Here is a 16,250-nt window from a genome sequence, read left to right as displayed (position 1 = left end):
CAGCCTGCTAGAGCATGACAATGGTGAGATATAGATTCAGTTCCATACCACTGACTTCCTCATCTCGGCCATGCTACCATAGGGAGATGATGAGCAGTGAGTGACACTATGGGTTAGGCCACATTTGTCTGTCGCTCAATGGCTGATCCAGAGCAGCATCAGTGGAAGCTCAGGAGCAGGGTGCTCTCTCAGTTGCACGCAATGTGTACCCTAGGGAAATCCAGGGAAGAATAAAATGCCTTACCTTGTCCATTGCCCATTTGTCGTGACTGTGTTCTGCATATTTGTTGATAAAATAATCCAACTTTTCTGGGAGAGTTGTACTGACAGTGGAAGTGAACAAACAAAAGAAATTACCTCCTGAACTACATTTTTATATTAATATAACTCATAAACCATTTGTGATAACATTGGTCAGCCAGTATTAGTGCTGGAGGCGATATACTTTTCTTCCACTCTCCCTCCACCTTTACTGCTGACTGAATTACTTATTAAATTTTATACCTGTTTCCTATTTTTTAGCAGAATGGTGTTACTAAAGACTTTAGAAGTTAAGCAATTTAGGGGTTCCAAATATGATTTTTTTTTTGCTACTTATTTCAATTTTGGAAGATGGGGAACAAGAAAAGTTTACAAGAGTATGTAGAAAGGGCAGGGCAATGAGACTACATTGGTAGCTCTTAAGAGAGCCAGCACAGGCATCATGGGCTGAATTGCCTTCTCCTGCACAGTAACATTCTATGATTCCAAGAGGAGAGGTCCTTCCTTTCAGTTCCATAAAGAATACATCAGCTCCACAGAAATTACTTCGCTCTAAAAGGGAAACGGCGCTGAATCCTCAGTAAACCTGGATACTTCTCATCTGTACCCTCAACAGCTGTTGGGTTAAGTAAGATCTACCCTAGCTCTATATGACTGGGATACGCTCATTGGTCTCGCAGTCTGTTGATCCACCTACTGATCCTCAACACTGCTGTCACTGCTGTTCTGCAAAGTTTTCTTCCCTCCCGGCCCCAGCCCCCCACCCGAAATCGGACTCCCCCCTCCCCTACCATCGCACTCCCCTCCCCGCAATCCGATGACCCCCTCCTCCGACCTTCCATCCACTATCTCCCCCCGACCTTTCCGATCTCTCCCCAGCCTTTCCAATCTCCCCAAGGCCTTTCCGATCTCCCCAAGGCCTCTCCGATTTCCACCACCCCCCACACCGTCTTCTCCGATCTCCCCCACCCAGCCTCGGCCCTTCCCAATATGCCCCCCCACCCCCGGCCTCCCCAATCGACCCGCCCCAGCCTCCCCGATCTCCTCCCCCATGCCTCCCCGATCTCCCCCTCCCTCCTCTCTGCTCCCCTGCTGGCCAGGAAACGGAGAACATTTTTTGAAATGAGGGCCTGCCATTAAACTTGGCAGGACCTCCGGTTTACCTACATTTCCTGATACCCAGCCGTTACGAACCCCGAACCGTCCCCCCCTTCCCACCCCACCTGCTTCCTCCCCGCCTCCCCGGAGATATCAGAGTCCAGGATAGGCATCTCTCAGAGACACACATAGGCTTGAGAATGGCAGAGTGAATCCATGTTGTTCATAGTATAAAGACAGTGTAGGCTTAGTGTAGGGACAACTCGTGACTTTTGCCCAGAATAGTGGCAAACTTACATAGTTATTATTTTGATGTGGAGATGCCGGTGATGGACTGGGGTTGACAATTGTAAACAATTTTACAACACCAAGTTATAGTCCAGCAATTTTATTTTAAATTCACAAGCTTTCGGAGATTTTCTCCTTCCTCAGGTAAATGTTTCAAGATCTCCTTGAAGCCTACGCATTTATACATGCAAAGTTTTCTTCCCTCCCGGCCCCAGCCCCCCACCCGAAATCGGGAGTCCGATTTCGGGTGGGGGGCTGGGGCCGGGAGGGAAGAAAACTTTGCATGTATAAATGCGTAGGCTTCAAGGAGATCTTGAAACATTTACCTGAGGAAGGAGAAAATCTCCGAAAGCTTGTGAATTTAAAATAAAATTGCTGGACTATAACTTGGTGTTGTAAAATTGTTTACAGTTATTATTTTAACATGGTAGGAAAAATGGTATGAAATTGATGTATCTCACAAGAAAGTGTCCTATTCATTCATATTTTTCATGTAGAATAAACAAGTTTTTTGGATTACAATTGGCCTCATGTCACTAGAGATATTTTCAGTCCGTCTTTCAAAAAAGACAAGAACATACTATTCAGTACATGCAGCAAGGGGTCTATGACATGATTCTCATGTCACGCTGTAGCTTAACTAGATATTGAGCAGTAAATGTGCATACCTGATCACAGGGGACATGAGGTCTACTTAAGAGAGTAATTGGTGACGCTGAACCCAAGAGAATATTTAGTTCAGACTCAAAATTTTTAACAGGCAGTCTGAATATTTAACACACCAAATCATTTTATCAGAAAATCTAGTGTGCGAGTAGCTCAAAGCAAATATGAAGGAATGACTTGTGATTTACACAACAAAGTGCCTATTTACACCATACTGTCTTTGTGTTGTTGTTGAGAACGAAGAGAATTATGCTTAAAATTGATTTGAAATATGAAAAAAAACGTTTGCAGGGTCTTCTTCCCCCGCCCCCTTTTCCTGAAAGTTGTAGTTGTGGCCTATGGTCATCAAGAATTTGATGGCATCTGCTTGCACAGGTAAAGACTGCTCCTAGGACGGTGTGACATAATGAATTAGAAGTTTCAGAAAACAGAAGTGTTCAAAAGCTCTCCAATCATACCTTGAGGTATCTACAGGTTGTGGGTTGAAGTTTCCTTCGGTATCTACTGACGATTGTTTCTCCATCATTGCCACATAGTTGGATTCCATGTAGTCTGGGGGCAAGGCCCCTGCAACAGCACTCAGACAGGGCAACGCCAACTTAAATAACTCCTGTTCATATTTCTGAAGATAGACACAAAATAGCAGAGGAACACAAAGCATCCATTTGATCGCTTCTTGAAAATAAAACACGTTTATCTGTAGTTCCCTCCACCCCTTTCGTTTTGTTTAAAAAAGGCTTAGTTGTCTTCCAGTTTCCAGTTCTGATGAGGCATTTATGTCCAAAAAGTTAACTTTTTCTTCCTTTAATTGCTGATGTTTTTCCAGATTTTGCTATTTTTATTTTAGACTTCCAACATTTGCAGTTTTTTTCCTTATGGAAATTCAAGGATTTTTAATTCCTGTACTATTAGCATTTTAGTTTGCATTATTATAAACACAAGGGGGGAGCAATTGGTATGCATTGTGCCCATTTTTGGGGCGTAAAATGGGAGCAACATATACAAATTTCTGGGCGCTAGGTCCTGCACCTGAACTGCGCTGGTGGCATAGCTGCCGCCATATTGGTCCTCGCAGTTTTTAGGCATCCCTGACAGTTACCTGAAAGCAGCATTGGCCCAACTTAGATATGCAAAGAAAGGTCATGAGCCTGTCTGAGGATGCTTCTGCAATCTTCATCAAAAACTAGGCTGAGCTACTGCGGGCCACAACCAGCCCACAATCGTGCTCCTTCCTGTTCTCCTCCCCCTTCACGACTTACTGGATAGCCCCAGCCCGCAAGGCATGCAGTCATAATTGGTCACGTGAGGCATGGTGAGCTGCCTCTGGTGCTCTTATGAGAATCAAGGGATATGGGGATCGGGCCGGAAAGTGGGGTTGAGGTAGAATATCAGTCATGATCTTATTGAATGGCGGAGCAGGCTCGAGGGGCCGTACGGCCTACTCTTGCTCCTATTTCTCTATTTCTTATGTTCTTATGATCTTATGTTCTCTCCCCGATTATTAATTTCAGGACATCCTTGGACTGACCTGTTTGGGTGCGCGCTCCAGTTGGACTGCCCGTTTCACGACTATAATCGGGCGCTGACCAATTTCTACCCGAAGGTGCTTTAATACCGCCCATCTCCTTATGTGCAGTGGTTTTTATTTTGTATATCATCTTGAAAATCTTGTTAGTGGGGGTTAAAGCTACAAATTATTGACAGATAGATCCATAACTATATATTTTCATCACAAAAAGAGACAATGAGACAAGCTCAATGGCAAATTATTAATTCTATTATTCTGAAGCATTAACAGACAGTTTTTGGGATGAGGTAAGAAATTATACCCAGTTGCTGCCCTTAAATAAATGTTATAAATGACAAGCACTTGAATTTTAAGTAGAATTGGAAATAAGACTTTATACTGAATGTAAAGTAATATAAAAAGGGGAGAATAGAAGTGGCATTTTCTCAGAACAAAACAGTCTACTTTTCACCACTATTGTTAGAGAGATGCAGATTATCTAGAACTAGATATTAAAATTATGAAATAAATGGGAATGGACCCACAATCTGAAGATGATTTTCCAAACTATTACCCCATACAGTATTAGTGAGGTTGATTTTAATAAAAAAATAAGGTTGTTTAAAAAGAACTGTTGGTATGGTAGATGGTAAAACAGAAATCCAAGATTTTGTTTTCCCTGCAAAGGTACCTTCTGGGACAGGGCATCAAATATACCCCAGAACAGCTTCCTGGACAAGTGAAGTTCTTCTTCTGAAGCTGCTCCAAAGCTGCCCCAACCTCCGGGGAGACAATAATACTTCCAACACCGTTCATAGTGATTGGTCAGTAACTGGAAGAGAAGGATGACTGCTGGTTACTGAACAAAAATTACTTTTAAAAAATAATTACCTTTGTTTTGTTCCTTATCCCTTTTCCCCCCTCATTGCATAACATACACCATTCCCAGAGAAGGCGGCAAGCAAGATAACCTGTTCCCAGGCCTCCACCAAGAACGTACCATCAGAAGGTGTACAAGAGGGGCCCAGGCTTATGCCACCTTCCTTTGAAGAAGCACGTGGTCTCTGCTCAGCACCTATTAATTGTGTGGTTTCTTCATCCCTCGATAGCACAGCACATTAAAACTCCATCACGCTGTACCACCCTGTCACTTCAAAGGAAATGATATTTTCACCCTTTCATCAGCACACATCTAAATTTATATTTTTAACAAACTGCACTCCAAATAATATTCAACCAGATTTCTAGTTGTTCTACAATCTTCTCTTTTTAGTTGGAACAGTAAAACTCACATTTCTCACACATCAGCTTTTGTAAATAAAATAATAAAAAACTGCAATAGGAATTTTACTAAAATTGGGAAATATTTATTGGTAATTAATGAAAACAAAGCAATCTTTGAAGGTAACTTAACAGCTGCCAACCCAATGCCCATATTAGGTTTCTGCTAGTGAAAGGGTTAACAATTTACTTCATAAATTGCAACACCAAAATCATTGCATTGCAAAGAGCATTAAACATGTTCAGTTCCTTGATACAAATTGAATTATACAGTTCCTGCATCTATTACCAATGTTTGTTCAATCTAAGAAATTTGAGATAAATCAAAACCTAGAAATACTGTTGGCATATAACAGATGATCGAATGACATTCCCCTGTCTGCTATTTTAGCAGAGGTATTAAATCATTTAAAATAAATAGGTTAGTTCCTGCATTAAAACAATGGACAAAGAAATGTCATACGAACATCTTAAAATCACCAAGTGTCATTTCTAGGCTTAAAAGTCTTACCACGGTTTCAGTGCAATGCTGTTATCCTCAATTGATAAGCAATCTGCACTATTCCTTTCATTTTGTTCTAATCTTGTATTTTTTATGTGCTTTTTTTCCTCCTATTGTAGCATCCGGTAGGCCATGCACTGTACCAGGCTTCTGCCAAAGCTGCTCTTGATATAAGTGCAAGAGCAGATCCAGGTGACCTGCCCTCAAATCCTTCATTACTACCCATGTGGAGCAGCACCACATCTGCATCACTGGTCCCTATTAATTTTAAATCCAATTTTGTTCAGTAATTTTTCTTTTGTTTGTAAATTGAAAATATCAGACAAAGGAATGTCATATCAACACGTTGAGCATTCACCCACTAATATCAGCAATAATAATTGCTAGGCTTTAGAGAACTGATCACATTTCAGCAAACACACAAACTTACTTTTAGAGGCATCTTTGCATGTTCATTCAGCAGGGGGACATCAAACACCAATCTCCTCAACAGGTGCTGCATCATGGATGGTCGTAATTGGCTGTGCAGAAAGGGAATTCTCCAGGATGAGTTACGGATGTCGTTCGTTCTTACATTTACCACTACAGAAACACTTAGGCAATTCTACACACAGAAACACAATAGTTACATAGTCCCTTAACATAACGTTGCACAAATATTATTTATTTATCTTTTTAATTGAGAAACCAAAGTAAGGGCCAAGGCCCACAGTGCAGGACAACACCAAGGACGAAATGAGCAAAGAATATACAAGGTAAATTAGGAAGTAATGATTAGATTATGCCAAGTCATGGTCATAAAAGCCTCTAGATTTTGGGAGAGATTGTGGGAGATAAGGGGCTCAACCTCGTGGAAGGTTGGCAGCAGGGGGGGGGGGGTGAGGTTGCGCATGGCAACACGAATAGAAAGAAAACGTATCTTTTCCGATGCAATGTAATTGAAGGTGATTAAAGTTGTTTCTGGGTTTCGCGTCGACAGGAGCTGCAACGCTGTGGGTGGGGGGGGATGGGGGAGAGAGAGAGAGCGAGTCGTCATCCGGCGATGGAACAGAGAGTGGAGGGCACTGAAGGTCGGGGGTTGGGGAGAGGGGAAGGTCGGGGGGGGGGGGGATGGGGAGAGGGGAAGGTCGGAAAGTGACATCGGGGGGGAGGGGGAGATCGGAGAGGGAGACATCAGGGGGTGAGAGGGACATCGGACAGGGAGACATCGGGAGCTGAGAGGGACATCGGAGAGGGAGACATCGGGGGCTGAGAGGGACATCGGAGAGGGAGACATCGGGGGCTGAGAGGGACATCGGAGAGGGAGACATCGGGGGCTGAGAGGGACATCGGAGAGGGAGACATCAGGGGCTGAGAGGGACATCGGAGAGGGAGACATCGGGGGCTGAGAGGGACGTCGGGGAGGGAGACATCGGATATCAGGACAGGGTAGAAAAGTAGGTTTATTTTGTTTTTATAAACCTTTGTTCAATGGCTTTTTATTTAATTTATTTTGTTTATTTTTGCCCTGGTTTCACCAGGCGTGAATCGGAAGCCGTGAGAAAGCCGCCCAGGTAAGTTTAAATCGTTTTAACTCTCTACTGTGTCAGAAATAAAGTAGCTTAAGTACCTCAATGAGGTATATTTGGTTCTTTAACTATCGTGAAGTGCACGCACGCACACAGGCGGGTCTGTGGCAACCCCAGAAGTCAGCGGGTTGGAGCCGGCTTCCGAACCCGCTCGGGATTTTCGCCATTTTCGCAGTCCCTCCGCCCCCAACACACCCACAATTTGATTTTAAAATTGAGCCCAAGGAATTCCATAGTTTTGAGGATCAGGGAAGAAAATGAGTTCGAGTAGGAGACTATGCTGGCTGCAAAACAACAGGAAGGAGGAAGAGTGTGTGGAAGGCATATTTGGAAATTAGAAGCAACAAGAGATAAAAGTTCAGAGCAGCATTAACTATCAGTACAAACAGAAAACAGAGAGTTTCCACATTCTAACCTCTCTCTGGGTAAGGACGTTTCTCCTGAATTGCCCATTGAATTTATTAGTAGCTATCTTATATTTTTGGCCACTAGTTCTGGTCTGCCCCGCAAATGGGAACATCTTCTCTGTCTACCCTATCAAACCCTTTCATAAGGTTAAAGGTAGTTACTCAGACTGGCAAAAGGGACTGGGAACTGGTGTTCCACAAGGATTTGTGCGGGGACCACCGTTGTTCACCATTTACCTAAACGATTTGGACTTGGGAGTCGTAAGTACAATTTCAAAATTTGCGGACAACGCCAAATTGGGGGCACAGTTAATACAAAGGAAGAATGCATTAAAATGCAGGAAGACATTAATAAACTTGCAGAATGGCTGTGTAATTGGCAAATGAATTTCAATATAGATAAGTGTGGGTGGTACATTTTGGTAGCAAAAATAAGGAGGCCACATGGTCCTTGAAAAATAAGAGTCTAAATGGGGTAGAGAAGCAGAGGAATCTGGGGGTACAGACACACAAATCACTAAAATTAGCGATGCAGGTTAATAAGGCTATAAAAAAAACAAAGCACTGGGGTTCATTGCTAGAGGGATAGGATTGAAAAGCAGGGAAGTTAGGTTAAACTTGTACAGAACCTTAGTTAGACCACACTTGGAGTACTGTGAACAGTTCTGGTCTCCATCTTATAAAAAGGTTATAGAGGCATTGGAGAAGGTGCAAAAAAGATTTACTAGGATGATACCAGATCTGAGAGGTAATACTTATCTGGAAAGATTGAACAGGCTGGGGCTCTTCTCTCTAGAAAAAAGACTGAGGGGTAACCTGATAAAGGTCTTTAAGATTATGAAAGGGTTTGATAGGGTAGACAGAGAAGATGTTCCCATTTGCGGGGCAGACCAGAAGTAGTGGCCAAAAATATAGGATAGCTACTAATAAATCCAATAGGCAATTCAGGAGAAACGGCCTTACCCAGAGAGAGGTTAGAATGTGGAACTCGCTATCACAAGGAGTAGTTGAGGCAACCATAGATGCATTACAGGGGAAGCTAGATAAACATATGAGGGAGAAAGGAATAGAAGGATATGTTGATGGGGTTAGATAAAGAAGGATGGGAGGAGGCTCATGTGGAGCATAAAACACCGGCATGAACCTGTTGGGCCGAATGGAGTGTTTCTCTACTGTACATTCTCTGTAATTCTATGTAAGTGCCCTTTAGAAAGTGGGTTGCTAAGAACTTCGCAGATATTCCAAATGTGGACCCATCAGGGATCGACATAATGTTAGGTTAGACTACTGTTCTCTAACTGATGGGATCAAAATTTGATTGACATCCAAGAACACAAAGTTATGCAATGCATTATACCATTGCCACACATAGCTTGAACCGAAAATATTCAATCTTGCTCTATAGCAAATCCTATCTTTCAACTTACCCACAGATTGCAAGTAAGCATTCCTCAATTGCATCCCTCTGGGCCTTAGTGAGGGAGCATCCTTTGGACAGCCTGTAGACGGTGTGCAACAAGGAATCGATAAGAGATGCATGATGTTCAGTGCCAGCAAAGAGTGGAGCACACTTCGTTAACAGCGGCAAAACAGCAGTGCACAAGTATCGATTTAGTGCCAATGCCATATCTGTAGCACTCAAGGCAGCCTAAAGATTAAGAAAAAAACAAGCAAACATGCTTGCAGTTATTGTATTTTATTCAGCCAATATCAGCAATCAGGTATCCCTAGTCTGTGCAGACTGATGAGGTTTAGAAATCTTGCTCAAAAATTCATCCTACCCCACACCTTGCATGTCCTCCCATGGGTCAAATCCTTCCCCTGCCATTCTTTCCCAGGTAGCCCCTTCCCTCAGGCACTTTACTACTGTGACCCCAAGTCTAACCTGCCCACAATTGGTTTCCCTGATAAACTGTGTACTGGCAATCCCTGCACACACATAGTCTGTTTTCATAATATCACCCCATTTGTTACTTCAATCTGTTGTTAATTGGAACAAAACTGGCTGTGAAACATTCAAATATGTAAGAGCATGGACAAACTGTGCACGTGATAGAGGAGTTGGCATCCATTTATTGTCTGATATTTGGTTAGACATAACTCATGTACAATGCCAGCATAAAAAAATGTACAACTACTGTACCAATGCCATACAGCTCTGGTATGAAACATGGTGTGCACAATATGTGACTGCCAGTGGGTTGTATCAGCCAATCTTCAAATATAGTTACGGAGATGCAAGCACTCCAATTTTGCTCATGAATTGCAACAATCTGTCATCATTGTTTTGTTGCAGCTTTTTAGTTTATGCAGTGCCAGCATTCTTGTTCTGTGCTTTGCGAACTGGTATGATTTCCACTTCAATTAAAATATGCATGGAAACTGCACTCATGGCTGTCACTGGCTTGCTCAACCCAGAATTATGATGTAACACTGTTAAGGATCTAACCTGAACCATATGGTTTTCCTAATGAAGTGACTTTAACCCATTTTCTTCTATAGACACCAACTGGCCACTTTTATAAATACACATTCCCACGATGGAGTCTTACTTGCTGGGAGGGAAAACCCATTGATTTTAAATGGGTGCAAAATAGTGGTGGGGGGAGGGAGGGAGGACACGCCCAAATTCCCAATATAGAATCATAGAATCATAGAAGTTACAACATGGAAACAGGCCCTTCGGCCCAACATGTCCATGTCGCCCAGTTTATACCACTAAGCTCATCCCAATTGCCTGCACTTGGCCCATATCCCTCTATACCCATCTTACCCATGTAACTGTCCAAATGCTTTTTAAAAGACAAAATTATAGAATGTATTCCTGGCATATTATGTATTCCTGGCGGGTGAGGTTCTGCATTGGGAGTGTGAATTCGTAAAATCATTCCTCACTTATTATTTTGAAAGAGTAGTTCGTGGTCCTGGAAAGAAACCAGTTGTGCAGAAGGGATGTCTGATATTAAGATTGACAACTGATACTGCAGTAGTGTCACAAGTTTATGTAATATATACAGGCAGCAATGTGTTACAGACTTGTGTGATTTTTCCAATATGCTTTAATGCTGTACCAATATATGTCAGGAGTGATACTCCACATTTATCGCCTAAAGTTGTGCTTTACCAGTACCACAAGTCTTGTAACAATTAGTACTTCATTCTAGTTTTAAGCTGGTCAAAGTGTTCACTCTACACAGAACCCTACTTTGGGAAGACAAATTCTATAATTATACTGCTGCATATACAGTTCAAGCAGATACACAATTAAAATTTACATGCTCATTATTCCTACCAAAATGCTGATGAGAACAATCCCTACAGCGTGGCTGTGTGAAAATTATACTCATCCACCATTACGCTCTGCCAAACCTCTAATGACAACACTGATAATGAACTTTTTTTTTAATCCACTCACCTGGAAGTATATGTTGATATTACAGTTCAATTTCTTGATCTAGTAGTCAGCCAGACAGGTTTATTTTCAGTGTGAATGGCTGAATTCCTGAATCACCACTATATTTGTATCACAATGACAGAAACATGCAGAGACATGACACCAATTAAACCTCAGAGGCCCTTTATCTACGCACCGTGTCCAGTGAGGCAGCAGCACGGAGGTCTGGCAAAAAGCCAACCTCTAGCAGATGTAAAAGGAAATCTTGTTCTTCAATCCCATACACCCTCTCTAGGAACAAAACCATGGCTGCCTTGTGATCAGGGCAGAATCCTGCTGACATGTCTGGCTCCACAACTGTCCCATCTAGAAGGAAACATTTATTTACTAAATATTGAATATATTAAGAACTATTTTCTTAGATAATCCAAATAAAATTTTTACAAATTTCATTATTTTTATTTCCTTTTCTCAATGCACAAACATCCTACGGCTGAGCCAACAACCTCCGTTCTGACAACGATGCTCTTATGTCAGCCACCAGCACCGCATAACACTCGCTCTGATTTTTCTTCTCCCATGAGCAAGCATCCAGTCTTCTCAGTCTTCTCCACACAGTAATGAAATTGAAAACCCAGCAGAGAAATCAAACCCATGTCTCACTGTTCAAATTCATAGTGCCATCTCACTACACCCAATATTTACACTGTAAGGAAGTGTCCATATAAGATGGGAGCAGGGATTGCGTGCTTCCTGTATCCAACAGAGATCAGTAAGCATGAGATTTTACCCAATGCATATAAATCAACAGAGCAAGTATTTAGAAAAAAAAATTACACATACCTCTGATAAATAGTAAACCTTCCATAACTTATCAATTTAATATTTTAGAAACAATGGAAAACCTATAAATTATCAGGATCCCCTAACTCATGAAATTAATTTTGTATCCTACACTCCACACTGAGTATCTTCTATATCACAGACCTAATCATCTAGCAGTGAATTACAGTGGATGTTACACCTCATATTTTGTCTAATTTGTCATTAGGTTGTTGAGAAAGACAGCTTGCCTCATTTTTTGTCACTTGTTGAGCTGACAAATAGCAAACTCTTCATGCGAGAGTTCACTGCAAAGATGACAGGAACAGTCAAAGTAAAAGGAACTTAATTTGTTTGAACAATCAAATAGCTGAAATACATATCAAGTTCAGATATCATTCAGCCTATTTGACTTTCAGTAGCATTTGTGCTCAACCAAAAGTACCAAAAAAATAAGGATCCAATTTAAGACCCTGAAAACAATTCAAATAAACTGCAGAAAATGTTCATCTTCACCACACGGGCGGTAATCTAGTGGAATGTATCACCTGGCTATTACAGAATCCATTTTATTTTCATTCCAATGAAGTACATTGGTTTAACTCACTTGCTCTTTGAGTATTCACAAGTTATACTGTCGGTTGCACTGTTGAAACAAAATTGGGTCAAACCCTTTGATGTGCCATTTTCTTTTTCCAGCATAAGTGTATTTTATCTGACTCTATTATCAGATTTTTAAATATTATTGCATGGCAAGGGAGTGAACAATCTCTTCATGTGGTCAAATTGGCCAGGTAATCTCACAGTTCCTGTATATTGCCGCATAGATGGCATCTCTGTGCTTAGATTACAAATTATAACCAGCAGTGTTTCATCTGCAGTGTTGCCGGAAACTGCACTTAAAGAACATAATAAGTATGTACATATTGTTCCAATGCAGCAGTTTATGTAAATGAGTTCACTAAGATTTCTCACCGATAATCAAACTGTATATCATCACATTAAAGTGAAACAATTCTGTTCAATTGAGTAATAAATTTTTATGTTTTGCACATACCAGCATCATGCAGAATACGAAGAGTTATTTATTTCAACAGTATGTACCTTATTTTGCAAGATTGTTCTTTCTACAACTATTTTAATAATGAAGTACCTCTTTTGTGTCTAAAATATGAGATATAGTTGCCAATCAAAATAATCGGGAAACCACCGTTATTAAAAACCATAGCTTGAAACAAGCCATTATTATAACAAATGTAGGCTGACTATGAGAAATTCTTCAAATCAAATGTCTGATTTGTTCCCATTCATCAAACATAAGTTGGTAGAAGTTAGATCACAATGGAGCAGCAATTCCTTCAGGCAATAAATAATCCTCGTTGATAAAGGAAGGCTTACAACATGCAGTACAAGTGCTTCGGAAATTATCAGGGAATATTTTCACCAGCTCTAACGCAAGACCTTAACTCATTCACTGCCTCTTTTTCCGCTACGCTCACCAGGGCTCCAAATGTACACATATTGAGTTTACAGTTTTCTCTAAGACCCCTTTGATTTTATAGATAATAATCTGCTATCGATATTACAACGCAGTTAAATTTTTCACAATCTACAGGTGAAATTAGTTAATATACAGTCTCCAAAGCCCCCTTACAGTGCAGTAAACTCACCCTTAGCAATTGTTGGCATCTGGAAGGGAATGCTGACAACTCCTTCCAGGTCTTCCAGTGGAATCAAGGACCGAAGAATGGATTTAATTCGGATTGCCTCTCCTTTACCAGCATTAATGAGCTATTGTAATGAAAAAAACCAAATGGAAGTTGAGATATTTAAAACAGGGAAACTACACATAAGTGGTAGAAAACAAGATTACCAATGCACTTTGTAAAGGGTGACATTCTCTCTTTTTACCATATTTTTTGATCATCCCATTTCTTAGGTATCTCCTCTCTGCCCAAGAGGACGGGCAGGTAATCAGATCCCAGGCTTTTTCCAATGCTAATCTGAAACCTGCCTTCCAAAAATAGTTGATTTTTTTTAACTACTTCATTTCCGTGGCAGCCGGTCCCAGCTGGCCTGTCCGGGATTGTCTACCCTACCTTCCAATTCCACCCCACCACACCCTCCAACCAACCCACCCACCCCCACCCCGGTCGATACTGTTGGCCCACTTTGTGTACGGGCGAGCTGATCTCCCACCCTCCCTGACCGGCGAGCTGCCTCAGAGTGTTCATTTGGCACCTGCAGCTCACTGGCCATGTTTTTTTTTTTTAATTCGTTCACGGGATGCGGGCGTCGCTGGCAAGGCCAGCATTTATTGCCCATCCCTAATTGCCCTCGAGAAGGTGGTGGTGAGCCGCCTTCTTGAACCGCTGCAGTCCGTGTGGTGACGGTTCTCCCACAGTGCTGTTAGGAAGGGAGTTCCAGGATTTTGACCCAGCGACGATGAAGGAACGGCGATATATTTCCAAGTCGGGATGGTGTGTGACTTGGAGGGGAACGTGCAGGTGGTGTTGTTCCCATGTGCCTGCTGCTCTTGTCCTTCTAGGTGGTAGAGGTCGCGGGTTTGGGAGGTGCTGTCGAAGAAGCCTTGGCGAGTTGCTGCAGTGCATCCTGTGGATGGTACACACTGCAGCCACAATGCGCCGGTGGTGAAGGGAGTGAATGTTTAGGGTGATGGATGGGGTGCCAATCAAGCGGGCTGCTTTGTCCTGGATGGTGTTGAGCTTCCTGAGTGTTGTTGGAGCTGCACTCATCCAGGCAAGTGGAGAGTATTCCATCACACTCCTGACTTGTGCCTTGTAGATGGTGGAAAGGCTTTGGGGAGTCAGGAGGTGAGTCACTCGCCGCAGAACACCCAGCCTCTGACCTGCTCTCGTAGCCACAGTATTTATATGGCTGGTCCAGTTCAGTTTCTGGTCAATGGTGACCCCCAGGATGTTGATGGTGGGGGATTCAGTGATGGTAATGCCGTTGAATGTCAAGGGGAGGTGGTTAGACTTTCTCTTGTTGGAGATGGTCATTGCCTGGCACTTATCTGGCGCGAATGTTACTTGCCACTTATGAGCCCAAGCCTGGATGTTGTCCAGGTCTTGCTGCATGCGGGCTCGGACTGCTTCATTATCTGAGGGGTTGCGAATGGAACTGAACACTGTGCAGTCATCAGCGAACATCCCCATTTCTGACCTTATGATGGAGGGAAGGTCATTGATGAAGCAGCTGAAGATGGTTGGGCCTAGGACACTGCCCTGAGGAATTCCTGCAGCAATGCCCTGGGGCTGAGATGATTGGCCTCCAACAACCACTACCATCTTCCTTTGTGCTAGGTATGACTCCAGCCACTGGAGAGTTTTCCCCCTGATTCCCATGGACTTCAATTTTACTCGGGCTCCTTGGTGCCACACTTGGTCAAATGCTGCCTTGATGTCAAGGGCAGTCACTCTCACCTCACCTCTGGAATTCAGCTCTTTTGTCCATGTTTGGACCAAGGCTGTAATGCGGTCTGGAGCTGAGTGGTCCTGGCGGAACCCAAACTGAGCATCGGTGAGCAGGTTATTGGTGAGTAAGTGCCGCTTGATAGCACTGTCGACGACACCTTCCATCACTTTGCTGATGATTGAGAGTAGACTGATGGGGCGGTAATTGGCCGGATTGGATTTGTCCTTCTTTTTGTGGACAGGACATACCTGGGCAATTTTCCACATTGTCGGGTGGATGCCAGTGTTGTAGCTGTACTGGAACAGCTTGGCTAGAGGCGCAGCTAGTTCTGGAGCACAAGTCTTCAGCACGACAGCTGGGATGTTGTCGGGGCCCATAGCCTTTGCTGTATCCAGTGCACTCAGCCGTTTCTTGATATCACGTGGAGTGAATCGAATTGGCCGAAGACTGGCTTCCGTGATGGTGGGGATATCGGGAGGAGGCTGAGATGGATCATCCACTCGGCACTTCTGGCTGAAGATGGTTGCAAACGCTTCAGCCTTGTCTTTTGCACTCACGTGCTGGACTCCGCCATCATTGAGAATGGGGATGTTTGCAGAGCCTCCTCCTCCCGTTAGTTGTTTAATTGTCCACCACCATTCACGACTGGATGTGGCAGGACTGCAGAGCTTTGATCTGATCCGTTGGTTGTGGAATCGCTTAGCTCTGTCTATAGCATGTTGCTTCCGCTGTTTAGCATGCATGTAGTCCTGAGTTGTAGCTTCACCAGGTTGGTACCTCATTTTTAGGTACGCCTGGTGCTGCTCCTGGCATGCTCTTCTACACTCCTCATTGAACCAGGGTTGATCCCTTGGCTTGTTGGTAATGGTAGAGTGAGGAATATGCCGGGCCATGAGGTTACAGATTGTGGTGGAATACAATTCTGCTGCTGCTGATGGCCCACAGCGCCTCATGGATGCCCAATTTTGAGCTAGATCCGTTCTGAATCTATCCCATTTAGCACGGTGGTAGTGCCACA

At 43.0% G+C, this 16,250-nt stretch overlaps 1 protein-coding gene across 1 annotated transcript in view; it reads right to left on the bottom strand.

Moving 5' to 3' along the window:
* The window catches only part of ryr2a (ryanodine receptor 2a (cardiac)), a 471,729-nt gene that overhangs the window by 148,300 nt on the left and 307,179 nt on the right, over positions 1 to 16,250 (bottom strand). The window contains exons 50-56 of the mRNA XM_067988444.1: positions 13,465 to 13,585; positions 11,169 to 11,338; positions 9,006 to 9,226; positions 6,034 to 6,124; positions 4,512 to 4,652; positions 2,772 to 2,935; positions 245 to 323 (exon numbers count right to left, since the gene is read on the bottom strand). Coding sequence (XP_067844545.1) covers positions 245 to 323; positions 2,772 to 2,935; positions 4,512 to 4,652; positions 6,034 to 6,124; positions 9,006 to 9,226; positions 11,169 to 11,338; positions 13,465 to 13,585 — 987 coding nt within the window. The remainder of the gene's footprint in view (positions 1 to 244; positions 324 to 2,771; positions 2,936 to 4,511; positions 4,653 to 6,033; positions 6,125 to 9,005; positions 9,227 to 11,168; positions 11,339 to 13,464; positions 13,586 to 16,250) is intronic.

Source organism: Heptranchias perlo, chromosome 8, assembly GCF_035084215.1.
Source record: "Heptranchias perlo isolate sHepPer1 chromosome 8, sHepPer1.hap1, whole genome shotgun sequence".
Lineage (NCBI taxonomy): Eukaryota > Metazoa > Chordata > Chondrichthyes > Hexanchiformes > Hexanchidae > Heptranchias > Heptranchias perlo.
Note: the sequence above shows the minus strand (reverse complement) of the source record. Positions and strands in the feature narration are given on the sequence as shown.